Source organism: Mastigoproctus giganteus, chromosome 5 (genome assembly GCF_048544385.1).
Source record: "Mastigoproctus giganteus isolate SK-2022 chromosome 5, ASM4854438v1, whole genome shotgun sequence".
NCBI classification, from domain to species: domain Eukaryota; kingdom Metazoa; phylum Arthropoda; class Arachnida; order Uropygi; family Thelyphonidae; genus Mastigoproctus; species Mastigoproctus giganteus.
The window spans coordinates 153965684-153992871 of record NC_143579.1 but is presented as its reverse complement, the minus strand read 5'-3'; the positions used below and the strand labels follow the sequence as shown (position 1 = coordinate 153992871).

Genomic DNA, 27188 nt, shown 5'->3' with positions numbered 1-27188 from the left:
CGCTGGAATTGAGACGTTGTCGTAGGCTGCGGAGATATCCAAAAAAATAATATCAATTTGCTTTTTCTCATTTAGTGCTTTCTGCACGCGAAAAAGGGTTTCCAGTAAGTTTGTTATTGTTGATCTACCTGAAATAACTGAGTGCAAATGTGGTGGTCTATGGCTGAAGCAGTGTTGATTGATGGTGGGAAGAAGCGCTTTTTTGAATACCTTCTGTAGGGTGCAACTAACAGAAATTGGTCTGTAATCCTTAGCCAATTTTTGGGTGTTTAATCTTTGGTATTGGGGTTACAATGTAATTTTTCCAAGCTTGCGGGAAAGCTCCTGACCTGATGATTTTCTGATAGATGTGCAGTAATAGATCTATTATAAATGGGCTACTTATTTTAAGGATGAACATTGGAAATTTGTCTGGTCCAACAGTGGCCTTATTGGGCAGATCGTTGATTGCTTTCATTACGCTCTCTTTGGTGATTAGTATTTCACTCAATGGAGGTCTTGTTGGTTCCTCTCTTGCCGAATAGTTTCGCTTGTTTAAATCTTTCAGGAATTCCAAAATTTTGTTACCATTATCAGTGTTCTCAATTTGATTCAGTCCATGCAGGTTACTAAAAGTGTTATTAGCCCATTCCTTGAAAATGCATTCTGTCATATTCTCTGTGCTATTTCTATTGCTAGTAATTCTTTTTGCTCGTTTTAGTTTGTTATGAATAACACTGCAGTGTGCCTGTCGTTTTGCTTTGATGAAATGTGCTCTTTCTTTCTTATAACGAATGTGATCGGCAGGATGACCCGTTCTTTGCCATTTTCTATACAGTTTTTGCTTCCTGAGGAAACTTGCTTTCAGTTGTGGGTTAAACCATTCTTTTGTTCTCTCAGATATTTTGATTTCTTTTGCTGCTCCTTCCAATGCTGTTTGGTATAGCTTTTTAGTGATCCTTTCTAAAGCTTCGTCTACTGGCTTTTCTTGCAGGTCATTCCAGTTGTAACTAGTCAGGTGACTGAGAATGACCTCTGCATTAATATACTTCACGGAGAAAAGATACTTACTTTGCTTTTCCCAGTTCGTGTGGTTACCCTGCATGTATTTGTGTATCTTCAGTGCTGCTTCTATTTCAATAGGATTGTGGTCCGACTTAAATTTTATGCAGTTTTGCGTTAGCCTTATGTCTAAGGAACTATGGTACAACAGGTCAAGTTGCTGCATTCCCCTTGTTACTGGTGTCGGAAGCTGCGTTAAGTGCAATGCACCCAATGTAGCATCCAGCTCTTTCTTGGCCTCCCTGTGTTTCGGAAGAGGCAAATTAAAATCTCCCGCTATTATTGTGTCGACTGATGGCTTTAGATTTGCAGCTAGCCAAGCATAGAGTTCGTTTTCTTGTCTCCTTTGTGTGCTCAGGTGGGAGGTATATGATGCATATCTGTATTTTCACGTGCTCTTTTGAAAAGGTAACGCAAATCCCTTCAAAATTATTTGAATTGGTTTTTCGTTCTCTTATAGACTGGTATTTATTTTGATAGCAAATTATAACTCCCCCTCCTCGCCTATCTGTTCTTCCGGTTCCCACACATTTGCAGTTTGCTGCCGCAGTTAGCCGATCTAACTGTTTTCCATTTCCCAACCAGGTTTCGATTAGGCAAATGAAATCCAGGTCCCCGTACATCATCATCGTTTGTAGGGTGTGGAGCTTATTTGAGATGCTCCTCACGTTTTGTGCAAACAGGTGGATGTGATGTTCTGCATCCCCAGCTGGGGGTAGTTTTCTTGATTGCTATTGAGCCCGATTCCTTGCATCATTTTTAACCAGTGGTCTGGCCCATCTGTCTCTGTAGGGCTTGACTAAGGTACCTACTGGCCAGGCGCTTACGTTTTGTAGGCGAGTTGCCTTATCTGGTGGACAAGAGATTATAAAGGAGGAGTAAGCTGGGTGTCGTGTTTTCACTTGCTTTACTTCCACAGTTATCCCATGTTCGCCCTCACACATGGCTTTAATATTTTTGGGCTGTGTTGTGGGTCCCAGCCTTGATACAAAAATTTGCTCTCTGGTTGCAACGGAAGTAATGTTGTACATTTCAGAAAACCGTTTGTTTGTTTCTGGTGTGTTACAGGAAGACACATTAATACTTTCTCTGTGAACTGGATTATGTCGTCGGCTGTCCTCGGCAAGACTAGGCATGAAATTTTGGGATGGGCGGGTTTTTCTACCCTCAAAAGTGTTATGCTTTTTAGGTAGCATAGTGATGTGCGCATAAGTGAGTGGGTTTGCAGGAACATGATTTGAGGGGGAAGATGTAACTCTCGCGATCGTACTCTTGGAATACATGGATGCCCCAATCATTTCAGTTGATTCCTGTTGTCCTAATATTTCTGAGACTTCTTTATTTTGGTTTCGACTTTTCCTAGTGGAATGTGTGGAGCCATTTCCTTGTGCTGCCCCTAAAGTTTCACTGGATTTGGTGCTATTGCTTGCGAGGTCCTGCTGCAAACAGACAGTTCCCGGCTGGGCTTGAAATTCACATATTATTTGGCTGTCTTGTAGTTTTGCAATTCGTTCTGATATGTTTTCCCCCGAATTAAATTCTTTTCTTGTCTTCTGTTTCTGATTTTGAATGCTTTCTGTCCTCCTGTACAATCCATGCATACCACTTCTACTTTTCTTTGGGTAGCTCTGCCTCGCATAGCAAGTTTCGTCGGTTACGGGGGCCGCTGAGCCACCTTGTGCAACGAGGACTGATTCAAAGCATCCTAGCTTTTCCTCCAGTCGTTTAAGGGTGTGCAATATTTTACTGTTTTGTTCTTTGAGAAGAAAATTCTCTTCCTGCAGTTCCTGTAGCATTTTATGTACAGGGATGAAATTGCTCGCGAGGTTTTCAGCGTATTCCACAGCCTGCATCGAAAAGGGGCTGATGCAGTCTGCAAGGATATCCTTTAATTCCGTACGCGAGACATATTCTTTACGGTTCTCCTCCTGCCTTTCATCCGGGCTATGATTGCTCCTCTGTCTAGCGAAAGCCCCTTCAGAGTGCTCGCAGTCTTCCGGGCAAATATCGCATCCCAAGGTTTCAAAAATTGATCCTTCAGGATGGCCCAAGATGCCATTTCCAAGGTCAGTCTGAGAGAGGATTTCTCTTGTTGCTTGTTCAAGGTCATTGTTTGTTTGTTGTTTGTTTGGTTGGTTTTTAGGAGCATTAGCAACTAAGGCCATATTGCTCCGGGATATGCGGTGGTCATTCCTTAACCTTTCCGCATCCTCCGTATTTGGTGGTGATGGGCTCGAACCCCGGTCTAATCAAGAAGCGTGTGCTGCGCACTGCTGCTCCTTCCCACCTGGCTACGGAGGCGCCTCAAGGTCATTAATCTGTTCTGTGCATGAATCTTCACAAATGACTTCATTAGGTAATTCTTCATTATTTTTCCCTGTTTGTTGCTTACAAGCGTTACATTCAAACTTGCGTTTTCTAGTTTTATTTAATCTCTTAATATCTACAGAAGTACAATCAGGCTTATTGCAATAGTTTTTGTGACAAGTAACGCATTTAATTATGAAGTCATCATTGGTCAGACATATGCAGCAAGTAAGCGGCACGGCTGATGCGCTGAAATCTGTCATTCTGAAATGCAAATGGGAGCCGGAATTTCAGTAATTTCGAGGCAGGTAGTCTTTAGTACAACAAGATTGGGCACTTCTATCGTTCGATGACTAGCCTATGAAATATGCAGGTGGAAATGGGGGAGGTTTTAATCCCTAACTTTGTCACAGTTTGACCTTGTCCAGAGCTTAAGTGCCGTATTGCCTTAAGCAGAATATTGCTATGTTCCGCTGCACTGAATCGCTATAAACCAACCGTTCCTTTCAACTATTACACGAAGTATGAATGCTTAAAATCAAGATTAGACATATTACCTGTTCAGGATTCCATTAGTAGACACTATATCCAGATTCCACTTCTCATAAGCTCTCTGTCAATATGCAGTTCATTTATGATTCTTTCAGATTAACTTAGGTATTTGAGTATTTTTAGGAGCACATAATTCAGTAACTCACTGACCTTCGCCTCCTAGCGGCCATGCACACACCTTGTGAACTTTTCATTTTGTTTTCCGTTAAAAATGATAAACTGAAGCAAACTGAGGGCTTCTGATAACATTTCAGCCATAATTGTCGTGTTTACCAAAACCGTTGTATAAAGGTTGCAAATGCTCATTTTGGAATATTTTTAGGGCACTTGTCAAATATTACTTAGCTTTGCCTTAACTATTAATAAATGTCTTTTGTTTATATTTCTATTTGTGATGCTGGTCATTAATGTAACATACCATCGCGAAAAACGGTTAGAAATGTGAAATTCCTAGGTGATGCACTTTCCTTGAACACCAGTGTGTATGTAATATTTATTTCATTTATTATATATAGTAACGGTCCCCGCGTATGCTAGAGCACGAGAAACTGCACCATCCGCTTGAGATCACATGACTACAGTCTTGAATGAAGATAACTTTAGAAATTCTTCCAGTCATCCACGGAATCCAACCCGGACTTTTCGAAACGAGTGGCAGATGGCGATGTATCCTGCCGACTAGGCTGCCAGAGAGAGCTGGGACAATCGTAATAGAAATGCCCAGTTGTAGTGGTTCAAAAGAGCTGTGGAGTGGCTGTCACTTTCATTTCAATTATGCTGTTTTCAGAACATACCCATTAACTGACATAATAAATCCTTCTGAATAAAAGATTGTTTGTTTTTTTGCAGCATTAGCAACTAAGACCATATTGCTCCGGGGATATGCGGTGGTCATTCCCTGACCTTTCCGCATTCTGCGTATTTGGTGGTGACGGGCTCGAACCCCGGTCTAACCAAGAAGCGTGTGCTACGCACCGCTGCTCCTTCCCACCTGGCTACGGAGGCGCCTCTCTGAATAAAAGAAGGTTGACATTTTCCCTATGGGTTTTTCGCTGTTGGAATGGATTATCAGAAAGCGTAGGGTAAATCCCGATATTGTTTCCTTTCCGGGTCGTTTACATGAAGCAATATAAAGTCTGTGCCAGTATTTTCTGATAGGGAACATGCTGGATTCCAACAAGGGGAATTCAGATTATCAGGTTTCATGAGATTTTAGTTTCCTTCAGCGCTCGGGCTTCCACGTCCACCACGGAGCCCAAAAGCCCATCCCTTTTGAAAGTTGCCAAAGCATCATACCCAAAACTCCGTCGGCCTGAATCTGTTTCTCAGACCATGAGGGCAGCGGCGTGTCACTGCCATGCCATTATCCTCATGCAGGGGAACCCAGTAGCCGAATGATTCTGGGCGAGTCGATTGGTCCTGGAACCTAGGCTATTAGCGCTGGATCCTAGTGATGTTAATCTAAAGAGCAGCAGGAGCATCATTGGGAGGTCCACCTCACCATGTACAGCTGCCCATTGATAGAACAAACGTTGACACAATATTTAAAAGAAACAAGCAAATTGCTTTATTCAAGCCAGAAGAGAGGCACAAGACCAGAAGAGAGGGACATAACTAAACCTCCCAGACGAGCGAAGATAACATTCTGAGAGTTAGCAACCTGCTTGGTCTGTTTAGGATTGATTTTCCCAAAAGTGTTTTCTTGAGGAGATCATTAATTTGTCTTCTTTCAAAACTTCTTTTGAGTCATAACTAAAGTTGGACATGGGTCAAGTGTAGCGCGATTTCTTTTTTTTTGTTTTTTGTATTTTTCAATTTAGCAACTTTGAAAAGTACCCATATGACTTTTCTGCTCTTAAAAATGGATCGAAATATTTTCTTTTGCACAAAATTACCTTGATCCGAATGTGGTGAAGAAACGACGAAAATAGCATTTTGGAGATATTAGTAGTAGTAGTGGCATGTGATGCAAGAAAGCAAGTGTATGAGCTTATGCAGCATCAGCCAAGAAAAAAAAAAAAAAAAAAAACCACACCATTCCTTCCAAAATCCAGTCCAGTTCCTCCTTAATTTATTCAACCTATCAACTTCCACAACGACAGATGGAAGTTTGTTCCATCAATTAACCACCCGCTGGCTAAAGGCAAATTTCCGCACATCTATCCTACATCTGTCATTTCTTAATTTGAATTTATATCCCCTTAGGTTCGTAATCTGAACAAGTGGAAGGATCCCATCAGAATTCAGCGTGCTCAACCCATTCAAGGCCTTATACACCTCAATCAGATCACCGCGCAGATGCCTAGTCTCCAGCCGCTGCAATTTGCAGAACTTAAGATTCTCTTGGTAAGAGGATCCCTTCATTCCCCTCACCAATCTTATTGCCCTTCTCTGTACACGCTCAAGCAAATCTACATCCTTCCTAAAATGAGGCCTCCAGACCTGTACACAGTACTCAAGACGTGGCCTGACCATTGCCTTATACAGAGGGATAATCACCTCCTTTTCCCTGCTAGCAAAATTCCTATATATCATTGACAAAACCCAATGACCTGCCCTGGCAGCCTGTCTGCATTGCTCAGAAAACTTCATATCTGATTGCACAATTACTCCCAGGTCTTTTTCATTTTCTACCACCTTAAGTGTAGTACCACACAGTTGGTACGTTTCTCTCGGGTTACTTCTACCCGTATACAGTACTTTGCATTTGTCAAAGTTAAATTTCAGTTGCCACTTCTTAGTCCATCTGACCAAATTATACCTACATCAATATCATTGATAAATATACAAAACAACAGTGGACCCAACACCGGAACCTGTGGAACTCCACTAATAACATTAGTCAACGAAGAGCAGCGCACATTGATTACCACCCTCTGTCTTCTCCCACTCAACCATCCTTTTATCCATTGTAGCAACTTATCCTTAATACCATTCTGGTCCAATTTGTACAGTAGTTTTCCATGCGCAACAGTGTCAAAAGCTTTCCTGAAATCCAAATATATGATATCAAAATTATTTCTTGCATCCAGTTACTTTGTAACCACATCATAATAACCAATCAAATTTGTCAGACAAGACTTTCCCTTAACAAACCCATGATATGTCTGAATTATTGCTGCAGTCTTGTCTAGATGATCCTGCAATGCATCTTTAACCAGTGACTCCATTATTTTACCCGGAACAGAAGTTAAACTAACTGGTCTGTAATTACCCGTGTCACCCTTCGATCCCCCTTTGTGAATTGGGGAGACATTTGCACATCTCCAGTCCGTGGGGACTTCCCCTGAGTCCAAGGATGCTCTCTTAATTATGGCTAAGGGTTTGCTTAGTTGCTTTGCCGCCTCCTTTAATATAACTGGATAGATCCCATCCACCCCAGGTGCCTTTCTTATGTTTAACTTCAACAATTTCTCCTCCGCTCTCAGTTATTACAAAATCATTAAGCACCTTGCTACAATTTGATAACCTTCTGCCATTTTCAAACCTTAATAACTCCTCATGTGTGAATGTAGATGCAAAATACTCATTCAGTTTGTTTGCTATCTGAGCAAGATCATCAACAGTCGAACCATCGATGTAAAGTGGACCAATCAGATCATCCCCTTCCTTTACTTATAAGTAAAGAAATCCTTGCTGTTTTTCTTAGCATCTTTTGCCACGGATTTCTCGTAATCTACCTTCGCCTGCCTAACCTGCTTTGTGACCTGATTACAGACTAGCTTATATCTGCCATGGGCTTCTCTGAGTCGCTTGATAATTTATATGCATGCCATGCATTTTTCTTCTCTGTTACGAGTCTCATTAGTTCATTTGATAACCATTTAGGCCTAAACCTTGAACAATATTTCTTAATAGGTATGAAACTTTTAGTAGCATCCAGTTTCACTTCTATAAAATGTTTTCCTGATATCACTAGTTCGAAGATATTTTACTCTGTGCATGCCCTCTCGCCCTCCTTTTTCTTTTATCCCATTCAGTTTGTACACGCTATATATGTTATTCGCATCTGTAAGCATAGCGCGTTTAATTTAGACTGGTTTCGCTAATTCTAAAAGAAAATAAGAACAAAAAACAGAAATAATTAAATAACAAATATGCGAAATATTTGAATTAAATAATTCAAATATGCGAAAACACTCCAAACAGTCCAAAAATACAACAGAACACAAATTATACATGATTAATATTACGTGGCAATAACAACTACCAATTTAATATGAAAAAAATGGAGTAGCTCTTAAGATAATGGCTAAGAGTGCAAAACTGAAGGTCAGTATCGTATGCAGCAAAGCTAACAAACTGCAATACAGCGCGTCACTCTTTAATTACCTTATGAAACCTGAGATGATGCTACACCGTAATACACTACAGTGACACAGTAAAGTTTAAACACCTTTACGAAAAAAAAAAAAAAAACTCTTAGTTTTTTAAAAGCAAATGGACCGTTTCCTTTTCCAGAGTAAATTAATGTCAAACACAGTCAAAACGTGACTTAATCAGTGATGCAAGCTAATTAGTAAATGCAAATTCGACAAATTATTTAATTGAATATAACCTAATCTCGCTCATACACTGGTGTGCAAAACTTAAGGACCAGTCAGGTTTTCACCTGTAGCTTCTCATAGGAGTGGCGTGGATATGGGAAAAGCATACCAAAGGAACCTTGTGAGGTACAGAAATGATGAAGGAAACAACACCGACACAACAACGGAAACAAAACGGTACAGAGGGACTTGATTCAAAAATGGCAACATAGTACTGGCTGCCATGATACAGATGCATCACTGCCAAAATGGAACAAGGGAAAGAGGTGGTCCTCAGTAGGAGATAGGGCAACCCCTAATGTCAATGCAGGCTTTGCATCGCCTGTACATACTTAGAACAATGTTGATAAGTTCTTGCGGTAAAATCGTCCATTCCTCTGTCAGAACCATCTTCAGCTGGTGAACATGGACGTGCCGCTAGGCGTCTCCCTAGAGCGTCCCATATGTATTAGATGGGTTTTAGATCATGGGAAACGGGTAGGCCTATCCATACTAACAATGCCCTTACTTTCCAAAAGCATATCAACAGCTGCAGTGCGATGAGGTGTGACGTTACCAACCATAAACACGAACTCAGTTGGGAGGGAGGCAATGGCACGTCGGAGCAGACGCACATGGGTAAGGATTACCTCAGTACAGTAGCGCCTTCCCAGTATCTGGAGTTTTGTATGTCCATCCAAGATAACACCTCGACCGCCATATCGATCCATTTCAGTGATGTTTTCGGGGTGATACCGTGTGCCAACCTCTCGCCAGATTCGCTGCTGAGACTGAATCTAATCTCATCAGCAAAGAGTACCTTACCCCACTGCGCTGCTGTCCAGTCCTTGTGTTCGATGCACCACTGTAAACGTTGTCTCCGATAGGCAGGTGTTAAAGGGACACATCGTACTGGCCGTTGGGTAAAGAGTCCACCTTTGTGAAGTCGCCTGGCTACAGTAAACCACAATATCCTGCGTCCTGTGCAGCTGGTTTGCAATGGATTCAGCTGTCTGGTGTCAGTCCCCCCTTGGCCTGTAGGAGTATATAGCGGTCATCAATCGGTGTTGTTTATCGTGGACGACCACCAGTGGTCCTTCGAACAGCTGTACCTGTCGTTCTGAAGGCCGACCATGCACGTGAGACGATCTATGGGCTATACCGAACTCTGAAGCCACACTTCTCGCACTTCGACCCTGGGTAAAGTCATCGAGATGTTGTCTACTGCTTATTTCGTTGTCTGTAGTACTGTATGAAACCAATCGAACGTCTGTAACAATCGTGCTCACCATTCGATATTTTGCACATAACTGCTACTTTTATCTGTTTATGTGAGCCCTCTCATCACGATTCAAATTTTTGCATGTGCACCAGCTCTCTACTGAACGGCCACAGTTATGCAAATCATCACTGGCTGTTTCGTTTGATTTTGTGGTTGTAACCTTTAGAAAGTGTTGGTCCTTAAGTTTTGCACACTAGTGAACATGGTTTTAAACACAGAATATTTAATAACATTTCAAAAATTTTCCATTAAATCATGATTTAATGCCAGTCGAATCCTTCTCTCTGGAGGAAATCAAAGATTTTTATTTTATATTAGTTCAAAATGCTAAATATTTCACGTGTCTCAAGAGATGGTAGATGACTTTCATCAACCGGTGAAATACCACCACTTTGCTTATTGGAGGCTTGAAGAGGTGAAACCCATGTTTAGTCTCTAGAGCGGTGTTTCCCAACGTGGGTCCCACACCCCACATGGGGGAAATTTGATTGTTCAGGGGGGCAATTCAAAAATTGCTCGTCTAGAGTTTAAAACAACCGCCTACTATGACTTAACTTGTACAAAAGAAGAATTGTTGGTAAAGTCTCTGTTTATTGCTCATACTGCAACTGTCAATCGTACTCTTGAGGCTAGTTATGAAATTTCTTTACTCATTGCTAAATCTGGGAAAAATCATACTATAGGAGAAAATTTAATCAAACCATCAATATCAGCATTTCTTAAAACAGTTCTGGAAAAAGATGACAAACACGTGAAAGCTAAGCCACTCAATAACAATACTGTTAGCGGAAAAATAGATGAAATGAATGAAGATATTGAAATACAACTTGTTGGAAAGCTGAAAACAAGAAAATTCTCAGTGCAAATGGATGACTCAACTTTGAGAGACAGTGAAGCCGTACTGATAACTTATGTAAGATATATTGATAAAGGTAATTTTGCTGAAGAAATTTTATTCTGTAAATCGTTAGAGAGCACCACTACCTCCAAAGATATATATAATAAGCTAAAAAATTACTTAGATGACAATAATATATCAATGAAAAATATAACATCTTGCGCTGCAGATGGTGCTCCTAATAATTTAAATTCTATACAGTGGGACCAACTGATGATGTTACCAACAGCAAATTCAAAATGGGAAGCATTCAAAGAACTTATCTTGGAAGCTACTAGGCTTTACATACCAATTAAGAAATATTGTTCAAGGTTTAGGCCTAAGTGGATGTCAGATGAACTAATGAGACATATGGCACAGAAGAAAAATGCATGGGATACTTACAAATTAACACATGACACAGAAGCCTATGATAGATACAAGTTGATATGCAACCAAGTTATAAAGGAGGTTAGGCAGGCGAAGGCAGATTACGAGAGATCCTTGGCAAGGGATGCAAAGAAAAACAGCAAAGAGTTCTTTACTTATGTAAACTCTAGAAGGAAGGGGATGAATCAGATTGGTCCACTTGATATCGATGGGTCAACTGTTGATGATCCTGCTCAGGCAGCTAACAAACTAAATGAATATTTTGCATCGACATTCACATATGAGGAGTTATTCAGCGAGGGGAAGGCCAGAGGTGTATTCAACTCTAGCAGTAAGCTACAGAATCTTGAAATAACTGGGAGTAAAGTGGAGGAGAAACTGTTGAAGATCAACACAAGAAAGGCACCCGGGGTGGATGGGATCTATCCAGTTATATTAAAGGAGGCAGCAAAGGAAGTAAGCAAACCCTTAGCCATAATTATGAGAGCTTCCTTGGACTCAGGGGAGGTACCCATAAACTGGAAATGTGCAAATGTGACCCCAATTCACAAAGGAGGATCAAAGGCTGACACAAGTAATTATAGACCTGTGAGCTTAACTTCTGTTCCAGGAAAAGTAATGGAGGCACTGGTTAAAGAAGCACTGCAGGATCATTTAGACAAGACTTCAGTTATAGCTCGGACACAGCATGGTTTTGTTAAGGGGAAGTCTTGCCTGACCAATTTGATTGGATACTATAATGCAGTCACAAAATAACTGGATGCAGGGAATAGCTTTGATATTATATACTTGGATCTTAGAAAGGCTTTTGATACTGTTGCACATGGAAGACTGCTACACAAATTGGAGCAGTGTGACATTGGAGGCAAATTGCTGCTATGGATAAAGGGGTGGTTGAGGGGGAGAAGACAGAGAGTGGTAATCAATGGACACTGCTCATCATGGACTAATGTTATTAGTGGAGTCCCTCAGGGCTCAGTGTTGGGTCCATTATTGTTTTCTGTATTTATAAATGATATTGATGATGGTATATCAAGCTTAATGTCCAAGTTTGCAGACGATACAAAGGTTGGCAGGGTTGTCAACACTATGCTGCTGCAACAGGATCTGGAAAGGTTGAGCAGATGGGCTGAGAGGTGGAAAATGAAGTTTAACATTGACAAATGTAAAGTACTACACATGGGAAACAGCAACCCCAGAGCAACGTATCAACTCTGTGGTACTACACTGACAGTGGTAGAGAATGAAAGGGACTTGGGGGTGGTTGTGCAGGCAGATATGAAGTTCTCTGATCAGTGCAGACGGGCTGCAAGAGTAGCTCATGGAGTATTGTCAATGATATACAGGAATTTTTCCAGCAGGGATAAGGAGGTGATTATTCCCTTGTATAAGGCAATGGTCAGGCCACACCTAGAGTACTGTATACAGGTCTGGAGGCCTCATTTCAAGAAGGATGTAGAACTGCTGGAACGAGTACAGAGAAGGGCAACAAGATTAGTGAATGGAACAAAGGGGTGCTCTTACGAAGAAAGGCTTAAGTTTTGCAAATTACAGTGTCTGGAGACTAGGCACCAGCGAGATGATCTGATAGAGGTGTATAAAGGCTTGAATGGTTTGAGCATGCTCAACGCTGATGGGATTCTTCCTCTAACTCAGAATAATCACCTGAGAGGGCATAAATTCAAATTGAGGAAAGATGGATGTAGGAGAGACGTGCGGAAATTTGCCTTTAGCCAGCGGGTGGTTGGTTGGTGGAACAGACTTCCAACCCTTGTCGTGGAGGTTGATAGCCTAAATAAGTTTAAAGCTCAGCTGGACAGGTATTTTGAACGAACAGAAGGGTAAAGTGGAAGTGTTTTTTTTTTTTTTTTTTTTTTGGTTGATGCTGCATAAGCTTGCTTTCTTGCATCAAATGCCTCTACTAATGCTAATACTAATATGATGGGCAAGAAAAATGGCTGCTTAAAATTGATGAAAGATGAGAATCCAGAAATGCTTCTTGTGCATTGTGTTCTTCATAGGGAAAACTTGTGTCTCTTCAAGCTTTTTTGTGAAGAACAAAATGAAGACCATGTGAGACTTTTACTTCACACTGAAGTAAGGTGGCTCTCGAAAGGGAACTGCTTGAAAAGATTCATGGAACTATTTGATACTATTAGTGACTTTTTAAGTGACAAACCTAAAATGAAGCATCTGTTAACGGTCGATGGTAAAGCATTTGTGAGTTATTTAGCCAATATCTTTGAAAAACTAAATATATTAAATAAACAACTTCAAGGAACAAATAAAACTCTCGTCGATGCAAAAGCGAAGACATTTGGTTTCATTACATTTATTAAATTATGTCAAAAATATATTTTTAAAAAACATTTGAACAGTTTCGTTGTCTGCAAAAATGTGAAGTGACTGATACCGCTGTATTTGTTATTGTTGATCATCTGAAAATTCTGTCCGATGATTTAAAAGAAAGGTTTTTTGATTTAAAACAAATTGATTTTCCAACCTGGATGATGCAACCAATGTTAGTGGATTTGTCTGATGTATCAATGCAGTACCAAGAAGAATTCTCAGAAATGCAAAATGATGAGTCAGTTAAAACTTTATTCAATATAAAAGAAGCGATGGCATGGCTTTGTGATGAAACAGAAATTAAATACCCAAATTCAACCAACTTTGCAAGAGAGCTATTGTTACCGTTTCCATCTTCATATTTAGCTGAATGTGGATTTAGTGCCATAAATGATTTGTTACTAAAGAAAAGAAATCGACTGGATATCACAATGTCTATTACATGTTTTGAAAATTTACTTACTATTTTTTTATTAATAATTTCCTAATGATTTCTTCCTAAAATCTAAGTCTCGTGTCCTGAACAAGTTGTAATTAGGCTTCATTTAGGGAATAATTCAATTTTTGAATATAAAAAATATGTATATCGGTGTTTCCCAACGTTACATAGGGGGCATCAGAATTTTAGAAAGACTTAGGTGGGGCATGGGTAAAGAAAAGGTTGGGAAACACCGCTCTAGAGCAAAGTTTCCGGCATCCCCCCATACTTCTCCTTCAACCCATGCACGGTACTAAGTACTATAGGTTTTGATACCTTTCGTGTTTGGGGTTTTCATAAAAAAAAATAAATAAAAAAAAAAAAAAAAAAGATTAATTTTCCTCTTGCTTTTGTCAAACATAGTGGGTTGGTGGGATTTTTTCAGAATTTGAGCCGAGTAAACTAAAGCCTGTATGTGTCAGCATATCACTTTTCTAAATTGTGTTTATATTTTGCCCAGTCAGTTCTTGTTTTTCTTCCAGAAAATCAAGAGGTTTTCGATCTTAGAACACTATTCTAATTTATATCCGATATGACCCTCCCAACAGAACTAGTACTTCTGAATTAGTTCCTAGCAGCTAAAATGCATCCACACCTCTGAAAATTCCGATATTACTAATCTAATAAGCACTTCAAAGGAACATGTTGTCAGCCGTTCTCCCCAAAGTGCAGAAATTTGGGTCGAAAACTCTAGTGATACTACAGAAAATAATTGTATGGCGTCTCCTGTATTTCAAATGCTGAAGAGGACACCTGGAGAAGAAGGTCGAAATACTTTAAGCAAGCCCTTGATAACATCGCACTACAGCGCAGAGTTGTCTACACCATTTATACCAAGGTAGTAAGCCCTTCCTCCACCTGTCAAAGGCAATGATGTGATCGAGGTTAAAAACTAACCTTCTCAACCTGGCATGTCGCTTATGGGTGGAAATGTTTCGGGACACAACAGTTAGTTGTATTTGGCGTTCTTTGCCACAGAGTGGCAAAGAACGCCAAAACGCTAGCAGGCAAGGGCTTTATTGACAAAGCTTGTTAACACGTCATCCACGTATGACGCAGGGCAAGCGGTGACCGTTAAAGTAAAACAACTGAAAACGAGGCACCCGTCTTACAACTCTTTCATCATTTCCTCTGCACCAGGACGTGGGTTCCTGCCTTCTTGAACCCTGTTCTTGGCCTGTTGGCACCTTGGTATAAACACCATTCAAAGATAGATCGTCAAGAATTTTGAGTGCCTAAGAGCCATCCGGCTCGCAAGCAATAGCAGATAGGGACACAGCCCACTGATGAAATAAAGCAAACTATTACCTGCATCGTACAAAATGTGAAGAGTATAACAAACGAACTACATACCTTACAATCCATTATGATGCAGGATGACCTACAATTCATTTCCTTGGTTGAAACCTGATTAATAAAACACTTGAAAATTAGCTAATGCCTCTAACTGCAAGTGTTTAGGTAGAATGAGAAAAGATAGAAGAATTGGACGGGTATCTATCTGTTACAGAAAACGAAGAAGATGACATCCAGCTCAAGAAACTTTGAAGCGACCTGTGCGACCTTCACAAAACAACCAATCAAAAGACATACATGTACTGTACGATTTATCTCCCTCCAGCTCACACAAAAGAATCCAGAGGTGCACTTTTTAGTTGGCTGGATGCAAATTTAAATCCAAATGCAGAATAAAATTGCCGGAGATATTAATAATTCCACTGCCAAAGAGCAGAAGGTAAGTACGAACTTGACGCAGTGCTTGGAGCTGTTAACTTAAAGCAACTTAATACTCCAGCTACAAGGGGGACCAGGATTTAGACCTACTTTACTATAATGTCTTAAGTCGGCTAGCAACCACAGTAAGTTGAATTCTGTTCAATAACAAGTGAAGTATCTATGAAAATGAATAAGTGTTTCTAGGAAGATGGTCAAAAAACAGAACTACGCAGGAGGATCTTTTTTTCCGAAATCACATTTAAAAATCTTACGGAATATAACGGGAATGACCTGCGGTCAAAATCAATGGACGAAGCCACCACTCTAAATAGCACACATTATTCTAAACTGGAGGGTGCTCTTCAGAGGAAATAATATTTCAGATGGGGCGAATGCCTGATACAGCCCTCGATTAAAGCCGAGTTTCTTTAGGAAACAAAAATATTTCCAAAAAATGGCAAAAAACTGACCTTCCAGTTGATCATACAAGCTGCAAGAAGGAATGAGCTTCGTTAAATTAAAGAAGCAGGAACATAATAGAGCTTCTTTCAATGTTAAAAAATGCGATAATAATTGCTGATCACAGAGCTCACAATTTAATATGGGTGGGCAGGTCTTTAATGACTGGGCTACTGCCATAATTCAGCACACCTCTCACGCAAAATCAACTTTATTCAGATGAAAATAGAAACGTGATTCTGAAGTTATTAGACACCATTAAAAAAGAAAAGCATCTTGAAATGGCAATCCCGAATCGATCTACCAGAAGTGAGATTACAATTACTAGGGAGGATCTTAAAAATGCCATAAAGAAGCTAAAAAACAAGACCACTATATAGGACCGGAAAATTTTCCAGTTTTTATAGTTAAAATAATTAGTCCTTTCGTAATTGATACGCTTCTATATATATACACACTGTGCTGCCACTTTATTAGGTACACCTACCTAGTAGCGTGTTGAGCCTCCTTTAGCCTTCAAAACAGCCTGAATTCGTCTAGGCATAGATTGAACAAGATGCTGAAAACGTTGTGCAGGAATGGAGTACCATGCAGACATGAGTGTCACGCAGTTCCTTGAGATTCGACGGAGGTGTAGGCCTGCAGCGAACAGACTTTTCCAGCTCATCCCAAAGATGTTCAAGAGGATTGATATCCACGGACTGAGTGGGCCACTGCAGCAGAGAAAAGTAGTCATGTTCCTGGAACCATTCCATAGTGATTCGAGCTTTGTGTACCGGCGCATTATCCTGCTGGAAGTAACAATCTGACTAAGGATAAACTGTCAACCTGTTCGGATGCACTTGGTCAGCAACGATGTTTAGGTACGATGTGACAATGAGACGTGAATCTATGGACCCAACGTGTGCCAAGAAAACATTCTCCACACCATAACAATGCCCCCACCACCTTGCACAGTAGTCGTCAGACATGACGGGCCCATGGAATCATGTTGTTTTCGCCAAATTCTGAGCCTTCCATCAACATGATGCACCAGGAACTTCGACTAGTCAGACCAAGCAACTGTTTTCCAATCCTCGATTGTCTAGTGCTGGTGTTGCTGTGCCCACAAAAGGCGTGTCTCTTGTTCTTCATCGATAACAAAAAGGTACGCGATGTGGCCGTCGGCTGTTGTAGCCCATTAGCGACACAGTGCGACTTGTGGTCCGTTGCGATATTTTGTTCTGAGCACCAAGGTTAATGCATTCTGACGTGATGTGCGACATTGTGGCCCGTCTGTTTGCTTGCACAATTCTAGCCATCCTTCTCTGACCTCTCTCTCATCAACAAGCGATTTTCTTCCACAGGAGTGCCGTTGAGAGGATGTTTTCTGTTCGTTGTACCATTCTCGATACACCCTCGAAACTGTGGTGCGCGAAAAGTTCAGGAGAACTGCAGTTTCAGAGATGCTTTGTCCAGCACGTCTTGCACCTACTACCATGCCACGTTCGAAGTCCGTTAGATCACTCCTTTTCTCCATTCTTGGTACGGTTTTTATGCTTAACTGATACTAGAAAGGTTGTTCTGCTGCATTTATATCCACAACTGTGGTCATGTGACTTGCAACGTTGTGGGACAAACCATTTGTGTGCACAGCAGAGGTGTACCTAATAAAGTGGAAGCACAGTGTATATAGTATTATTTATATATGTATTAGTATTTGGCGAAGAGTAGTGAAAAAAGGAAGACATACCTACATAAATCTATGGAGACCGAGCAGGCAAAATATCTCAGATACTCTCCTACGTACACAAAACACATTAAATCTACAAAGAGCAGTAGGCATATATGGAGTTATCATATACATCTGTACTGTATATGATATCTCCATACTAGAGCTAAAAAAAAAAAACCAAACTATTATATTTAGACCACCCGAATAATTAAATTCATCTGCCGTGCTGTGTCTTATGTCTGTCTGTTAATTGCGTGTGTTCTATGGTCGATTTGTCTGTTTTGCTGGACGAAAAATCCCAGTTACTGGGGGGAGGAAACCTTGCTATCTACTCCTGAGACCGACTAACTCAGCCACGGAGTGAAAAAAGCCCATTAAAGTTCCTCGCGTCATCGACGGGATTCGAACCCGGGCCTTTTCCACCCGGTGTGGGGAGTTCGGTGACGATACCACTGTGCTACACGCGCAGACCCATACTAGAGCTCGTAATCATCTTGTAGAACTATTTTAATATTGGAGGAAACATGCTACAAATACTATGCCGGATGTTGAACAAGAGAAAAATTACCGCTGGACATCAGGACTTACAGGAGCTTTTTTCACAATCTCAAAGGGTGTTCCGTAAGGCAGCGTGCTCTCTGCTACCCTGGAACCTTTCTTAGTAAATAAGACTTTTACCACCTTTGCAACACAACTTAAAAAAAATTTTATCAGGATGTTGGGTTACGCAACAGGACTGCATATTAACCCAAGCAAATCAGCCCAGCTCAAGAACTCTAACAGAGAAAACAACACTAACATCCAATTAAGGTAGAGGATGCTTCAGTTTCGAAGGTGAGCTCTCATTTAGATCTAGGGGTAATATGGAATGTGGGGTGTCTAACTTTATATCTCACTTCACCCATATGAAAGCCAAAACATATTCCGTTCTGTGGGCCACCAGGCAGAGCTGTAGGAAATTCCGAAACCCGGCGCTTACACTAAATAGATCCGAAAAGCGTCGTCCTCGTACTCATAAGCATCACAGATTTGGTCCTCTGCTCCTAGCTGTCATCTTAAAGCCATTTTTGGGCTTGAATATTGATCACACTGTATCCGACCTCAATACAAGCCTTAGAGGTTGCTAGTTATCACAAGGAATTTGCTGACGCTTGCTCAACTTACCAGGAAGCAGTCTCTCGCGGTAGCTCAGTTGGTAGAATCCCCGTCCTCCCCACAGTGGGTGGAAAAGACTCGAGTTCGAATCCCGTCGAGGACGCGAGGAACTTTCATGTCCATTTTCACAATGTGGCTAAGTTAGTCAGTCTCAGGCGAGTGTAGCATGGTCTCCCCTGCGGGAAACTCAGGTTTTTCGTCAAGAACATACCCACCACAGAACATACGAAATTTACAAACATAATATATATACACTGAGTGATCACTGAATTATGACCACCCCTATGAAAACTGAATGCGACCCATTGACCACGTGATGTACGAGAGTGCGCAGTTAGTCGACGTACTTAGCATAGATAAGGTATAGTTGGTTCAGTAGGTAGTAAAATTCCGAGCATGATGGGCAAAAGGAAGGATTTATCGCACTTTGATGATAAAAGACAGATTGTGGGTGCTCAACGAGCTGGTGCCTCGATTTCCCAAACGGCTGAACTGGTGGGGTGTTCGAGAGCCGCTGTTGTTAAAAACTGTACCAGGACTGATGTCAAAATGGTCAAACAACAACCCGACGGCAAAACTGCAAACGTCAACGAAAGGTTGATGTTAGAAGTGAGCGCAGGGTCCGACGACTCGTGCAGGCGTAGCACTGTTGAAGAGTTGACTACCCAATACAGCATGAGCCAACCTGGAACAGTATGTGGCATGACCATGCGTGAGACGCATGACCAATGCGTCGCACGTATGGACTATACCAGCAGACGACCCCTATGGCAACCTCTCCTAACCAAGGTTCTTTGGCGTAAAAGACTCGCCTGGTGCAAAGAGCATGCAAGTTGGGCATTAGAAGACTGGAAGAAGGTGTGCTGGTCGGATGAGTCACGTTATTAACTCCACATTGTGGATGGTCGTGCACGGATTTGGCGTCAATAACATGAGACTCTTCATCCATTCTGCTGGTATAGTCCATACGTGCGACGCATTGGTCATGCGTCTCAAAAGTGCAGGCCCGTGAAGGCGGTTGTATGGTGTAGAGCATGTTTCACTGGCAGGAACTTGGACCCCTGATGCACGTGGAACAACTTATCACTGGTGTCCGCTATCGTCAACTGCTTGCTGACTGTGTACACCCCGCTATGTTACATGGCGAAGGTGTCGTTCAAGATGACAATGCGCCGAGCCATCGGGCACTTGTTGTGCAGGAATGGTTTGAGGAACACAGTTCTCACTTCCAGCATATCGATTGGCCTTCGAACTCTACCGATATCAATCCCAAAGAGCACTTGTGGGACACTATCGAAAGGCATATCAGGCGTCTGGATATACCAATCACCCCCATACCTGCATTGCTAGCCGCATTACATTACACACAGCTTGGTTGGCCAAACCTCCCGAACGCTTCCGACATCTTGTTGAATCAATGCCACGTCGGATAGCTGCTGTACTGAGGGCAAAAGAAGGACCTACGAAGTATTAGGGAGGTGGTCATAATTCAGTGATCACTCAGTGTATATGGCCTAAGTTTGCAATGCGCTTGAAACCCTACAACAACCAATCAGGAAGCTACATGTACCAAAGATCGACAACATAATCTGACGCCCACGACCCAATGTGAGGCTCTGTACTGACTCAAGCCTAACTCTCCACTTCTCACCCAACAAAAATGAGTCTTCGGTGCTTCCCAGCAAACACACCAGCTACCTATCCGATTGACATTGCGGTACTGATCATTGGCAACCTGCAGAAATCCCATGGGGAAAAATCAGGAAGCACACTAACCTAAGATAGGATATCAAAGAGATGTGGCATAAGGTACAACCAGCCCGATCATTGTGTTAACCACAGGTATGGTGCTAAAGACCCTACATAACATCCTAGCAGCAAGTCTCCCAGTGAACACATAAAAGGAACTCCAGAAAGTCGAAATCCTGAACACCTGTAGGATAGTCAGAGAGTTCCTCGACCAACAATAACACCAGACATAGCAACAACCATCCTGTGTACGTGATAGCAATACCCGTCACAAAGTGGAAACCCCAATCAGGAAGAAATAACATAAGAGTAATAATAAATGCATCGAGTGTGGCAGATTAAAGCCACTCGCGTTCAGGCCTTAGGCAAAGGGGTCGGTTCGAAAAGTCAAAGACAGTCTCCCAAGGAAGCCAGCGTAGCAAGTGGCGCTGTTCCCCATATGGCTACCACAAGAGAAGGGCAAGACCATCCAGCCCACCAGCTGGAAGTGCTTCCTGTGCAACTGCGCTAGTGACCACCCAGGAAAGAAGAAAACGGTAACGCATGAAGCAGAGCATCCAAATGAATACATACATCATGCTAGCGTACTATGAAATAACCAAGCTAAAGACCATATGACAATGTACAGGTCAAGACTACATACCAAGTGGTTGGAACGATTCTCGGATATTCAAGTCAATGAATAGCGAATAGCGGGTCAAAGAAGGACCGTCGTTATTACGAAGAACCTGATAGCTCCTGCAATCTTGGAAAAAAATCAAGCAGGGCGTGAGCGATAAATTACAAAGAACGAAGAATATTAGCATTAGATTTAGTAGAGGCACATGATGCAAGTAAGCAAGCTTATCAGAATCAGCCAAAAAAATAATAATAATAAATAAATAAAACCCTTCCCATTTCACTGATCCATTCGATCCAAGTGTTTGTCTAGTTCTGCCTTGAATTTATTTAAGCTATCAACTTCCACAACAACAGATGGAAGCTTGTTCCAGCAATGAACTACCTGCTGGCTCAAGCCAAACTTACCACATCTATTCTACAACTGTCTTTCTTCAGTTTGAACCCCTCAGGTTTGTAATCTGAGCAAGAGGATGAATCCCATCACTACTGAACCTGCTCAATTCATTCAAGGCCTTATACACCTCAATCAGATCACCTTGCAGGTGCCTAATCTCCAGAAGCCGCAATTTTCAGAGCTTAAGCCTTTCTTCTTAAGAGCACCCCTTTGTTCCCTTCACCAGCCTTGTTGCCCTTCTCTTTACTCGTTCTACATTCTTCCCTAAAATATGGCTTCTAGACCTGTACGCAGTACTCAAAGTGTGGCCTGACCATTGCCTTATACAAGGGGATAATCACCTCCTTATCCCTCCTCGAAAAGTTCCTGTATATCATTGACAAGACTCCCATGACCTACTCTGGAAGCCTGGCTGCACTGTTCAGAAAACTTCATATTTGACTGCACAATTACCCCCAGGTCTCTTTCATTCTCCACTACCCTGTTTGTAACACTACCCAGTTGGTATGTTTCTCTGGGTTACTGCTACCCATATGCAGTAGTTATATTTGCCAATGTTAAACTTCAGTTGCCATTTTTCAGCCTATCTGGCCAACTTTTCCAGATCCTTTTTCAGCAGTATACTGTCTTTACAGTTATTTACAACCTTGCCAACCTTTGTATCATCTGTAAACTTTGACATTAACTTTACCCACGTGAGATACTGAAGCAGAGGCCCAATAGAACGTCGTGGACAGTCACAGACCACCTCAATCTGCAAAAAATACCACATTACCTCGACAACAATGGTGTAACACTGGAGGCCATCCTGCCTCCACTGTGCTGCCATAGCAGCCACTAGGATTAATGGAAGTGAAACGAGAGACCAGCAGCAGAAGAACCGAGAACAGAAGGAACCTCCAGCTTGGGAAAGAAGACCACTGCAGAAGATAGAAGAATTAAGATTGGCCAATTGACCCAGTACCAACGGTAATAGGAGTAAGAAATTGATTGGAAAAGTGAAGAGTGTCCTTAAAAGAGACAGCGTCAACAGCAAACATGAGACAAAATATCAGAGAAGAGGAGAATACGTGTAAACACTGAAGCAGAGCTTCCTCGCAATCAGCAAGAGACTACGTCGACAGAAAGAGAGCTCTCAGAGGAAAATGAACAACCGCATCTTCAATGAGGACCAAAGCGCCTTCTACACGAGTCTCGGAGAAGACGAGAAAGAAGGGAATGGAAGAACGGATCACCCCCAGCAGAATATGATTGAGGAGTTCTGGGGGAACATATGGAGCAGGGAAGTAAGACAACAGCCGAGCCCCCTGGATAGAACTAGAACGCAATAAAACCAAGGAAGTACAAGAGATTAGAGAGAGAAGCGGGAGATTTGGAAAGAAGAAGAAACACAGACGATCAGGAACTCGCACAACTGGCGACCTCCAGGAATAGATAACGTCAATAATTACTGGTACAAGACTCACTTTCACGCATACGCACCTGGCAGAGCACTTCACCGGAATGATAAGGCACCCAGAGACAATACCGAACTCAAGGAATCACATATCTGGAGCCTAAGGACGAAATTACAAGAAATACAGGCCAATCAACTGCCTCCCAACGATATACAAGATCCTGACCAGCTGCATAACCAAGATATCAGATCACTTGGAGAGTCAGCGCATAATGACCGAACAGAAAAAATGCTACCAGCTGATGAGCAACGGATGCAAGAAGCAATTAGCCATAGATGCCACGGTTATAGAGGAAGCCTACAAGAAGCAATTAGCAATAGATATCGCAGTTATTGACCAAGCCTACAAGAAGCGCAGCAACCTGCACACGGCCTACATTGATGCCATGCGGTAATCCACTCCGTGCCTCATAGCTGGCTAATAGAGACGCTGAAGTCTATAAAGTCGATCTGATAGTGACAAACGTCCTAGGAGCTGGCAACATAAATACCACCATTACGGCCGAAAACATCACAACTAGACCAATCTCCCATCAGGAGAGGAATCTTCCAAGGAGATGTCCTGAGCCCACCGTGGTTCTGCCTAGCACTTAACCCGCTATCAACCATGCTCAACAGCAGCGAGTATGGATATAACTCAAAGAAGAAAGGAAGAACCTCTACACCCTCACCTACCTGATATACATGGATGACTTCAAGATCGATGCGGCAACTGAGAATAAACTCCAGCAACTACTTCGCATCATCGAAAAATTCAGTAATGATATCAGGATGGAATTTGGTCTAGACAAATGCAAGGTCCACGCCTTTTACCAGGGAAAATTAGTCGACCAAAACTACCAGATAGTAAAGAGATCGAAGCCATGACTGAGGGAGAGACCTAAAAATACCTGGGGATGATGCAGGCTAAGCAGTTACAGCACAAGGAAATCAAGGCCTGCCTGATCGAAAAATACCAGCAGAGACTCAGAAGCCTACTGAAATCAAAGTTGAACGGAGGGAACACAGTTAAAGCCATAAACACCTATGCTGTCCCAGTGCTAAGATATTCTTCCGGGATCACAGATTGGAATAACACTGAGCCGGAGAATATAATGAGAAAGACAGGGACAATGATGATCTATAGCCACCACCACCAACCGAGGTCAGCCGTGGAGAGACTAACAATAATTTGGAAAGAGGGAGGAGGGGGCCTGATAAACCTCATCTAGCAACAGAAAACAGCGATAGCTAACCTGAAGGATTACTTCCAGAAACACACAGCAGCAATCTATCATGCCATAAGAAAGACAGACAAACGGTATACCCTCCCACCCAGACGGCATAAATGAAACTAGAAATATGGGCAAAAAGACACTCCATGGCAGACACTACAATAACCGCCATCAAGATCACAGAGATAAAACTGTTTCCAATTCATGGTTCATGAGCGAGACGCTCTATCCCGAGACTGAAGGATTCATGCTTGCCATCCAAGACCAGGTAATCAACACCAGGAAATATAGAAAATACATCGCCAAGGGCCCGGAGTGTCAGATGACACAAGTCGAGAATGCTACCTGGCCTCGGAAACGATCCAACACATCAAGTGCAGGATGCAAGGTGATCACCGAAACTGAGTATACTTGTAGACATGACCAGGTAGCCAGGATAATGCATCAGAAGCTAGCAGGGAATTACCAGTTGATCAAAGAAAGTGTACCGTTCCACAAGTACGAACCCCCTGCAGTACTAGAGACCCCAACCCACAGGCTGTATTGGGACTGGGCCATAATAACAGTTAAGACAGTCCTCTACAACCGACTGGACATAACCCTTGCAGACAAGAACGAAAAGGCTACCTACCTGATTGACTTAGCCGAGCTCAACACTGACAACCTCCAGAAAACCCATGAGAAGGAAGTACATGAATCTAATACAGGAGATCAAAGAGACGTGGCATATGCAAGAAGTAACGACCATTCCGATCATCGTGTCAACCACCGGTATGGTGCCAAAGACCCTACATAACAGCAATAGCACAGCGAACTTCTACAAGGAACTCCAGAAAGTTGCAATCCTGAATACCTGTAGGATAGTCAGAGAGTTTCTCGACCAATAGTAACACCAAACATAACCACCCTATATATTTGGCAGCAATACCCGTCACGAGGTGGAAACCCCAATCAGGAAGAAATAATATAAGAGCAATAATAATAATAAATGTTAATTTACCTAAAAATCTGAAAATTTTTTTGACTGACATCATATAACGTATATTAAGTAAAATGTTAAAGTCTCCTAATGTTAATTCTGTACAAAAAAGAATGAGTTGTACAGCGTGCTTAAAAATATTTGTTATGGAGGTTTTATTATGTGTATTTACATAAATTTCTGTTCTACTGTTTTTTTTTTTTTTAATTCTAAGTTTAGTTGTTTTGAAATTAAAATAATAATAAATAAAAGCTATTGTTTTGCAACTACTTGTTGATTTTGACCACTTCTTTATTAAATGTGTAATTTCTTTGCAAGAAGGACGACGAGTGTATTCTATGGGTGCATCGCTGTCTTTGGAACCATCTTAACACACTTGGCACTTATTAAACGACAACATTTTCACAGGTATGAATTGTGGACACACACACAAACAAAATTCTGTTTGTGTCCTCTATTTACTTTAAGAATGTAAAATTGTTAAAGTAAACTATTGGGCGTCCGTAGCCGAGTGGTTATGAGTGGGAGTGCCGTCGCACCCTCTGAATAGACCGGGGTTGAGGCCCCTGACTACTAAATACGATCAATCTGCCAACCCGCAATGCGTGGCAGATTACGGTCCATTTCCCTCAACACGAATTGTTGAGGAGGCTTCCAATTCTGCAGTGGATTGATAATGGCTGCTGCTTACCTTACTTTTTGCTTTATTGATGAAATCCCATATTTCTTATTTCAGGCAGTTTTCAAGGTGCTTCTGAACTTCTATCATTCTTGCATGCACCAACTGAAAGGATTGTCGATATCCAAGAAATTTCAGAAGCTATGCTGGAAATAACCAAAGAGCTAATAGGGTAAGTTACATTTCTTGAACCAGCGAATTCTTTTGAGATTAGTTTTCATATATATATTTCGGTAATCTGACCCATACCTATCTCGGATTACATGGAATAAAATAAAAGGTGTATTTTGTAATTTTATTTACTAAAAGTAATAAAAATTCTTTAAAGTAAGGAAACAAAAGATAGTTAAATTACAATTTTTTTCAACCTATGTTTAAATAGTTCTTATTTTCCAGGCAAGACTGAAATTAGTTAATGAACAAACAAATATGCTACGAAATGCATCAATTTCTTATTGTATCAAAGTGACATGCACCTCACATAAAAAATACTGCTCCTGTAGAGCAGTATTTTTTTATGTGAGGGGCATGTGACTTTGTACAGGAGTATAGTACTGCAGGAGCAATACTATACCCCTGTTTTCACAGTTCATTAGACCCTCCCGATTAAACAAGTGGCTCAGACCGGTATATAAGAAAGGTGTATGAGCCACACAAGTTAGTTATTCTCGTCATGGCAAAGACAGGCTGATTTTTCGAAGGGGAAAGGGTATTGTTGGATGTCACATTGTTGGTTTGATTTCATCGATTGCTGACAACCTATACCATCCAAAGCTGACCGGCGGTAATGTTATAATGAAATGGAAGAGTGATGATACCACTACCGTCCAGGAATGTACAAGTTCACGGAAGCTCACAACACGTGCCCAGAGAGCACTCGAAAAGGTAGTACGACAATCTTGAAAGACACCCCCCATAAAATATCGACCAGGAGTTTCAGGCGAAAAAGGGGTTGAGGTATGAAAACATTATCTACACTCAGTACGAACACTATGTACGCAGCTTCACAGTCTCGATGGGACTGTGAAGAGCGGGGACGCATAAACCAAACGTCACACCGAAATCAGCAATCTCTCTGCATGGTGTAATGGACGCCATAATTGGTGCACAGAAAAGTGAAAATCGGTTCTATGAATAAACGCCGGATGAATCTCGCTACACGCTATTCCGATCAGATGGGCGGCTGAGTGTGCAGAACGGCTGAAGAACTTCATTATAGCCCAGGACCTTTAGTGGCTGTTCAGGAACTA

The 27188-nt window shown here is 41.7% G+C and overlaps 1 protein-coding gene across 1 annotated transcript in view; it reads left to right on the top strand.

Annotated features, from left to right (window-relative positions):
* LOC150085775 (salivary peroxidase/catechol oxidase-like) overlaps positions 1 to 27188 on the top strand; it is a 159091-nt gene that overhangs the window by 12158 nt on the left and 119745 nt on the right. The window contains exon 2 of the mRNA XM_090374688.1: positions 25996 to 26110. Coding sequence (XP_090230814.1) covers positions 25996 to 26110 — 115 coding nt within the window. The remainder of the gene's footprint in view (positions 1 to 25995; positions 26111 to 27188) is intronic.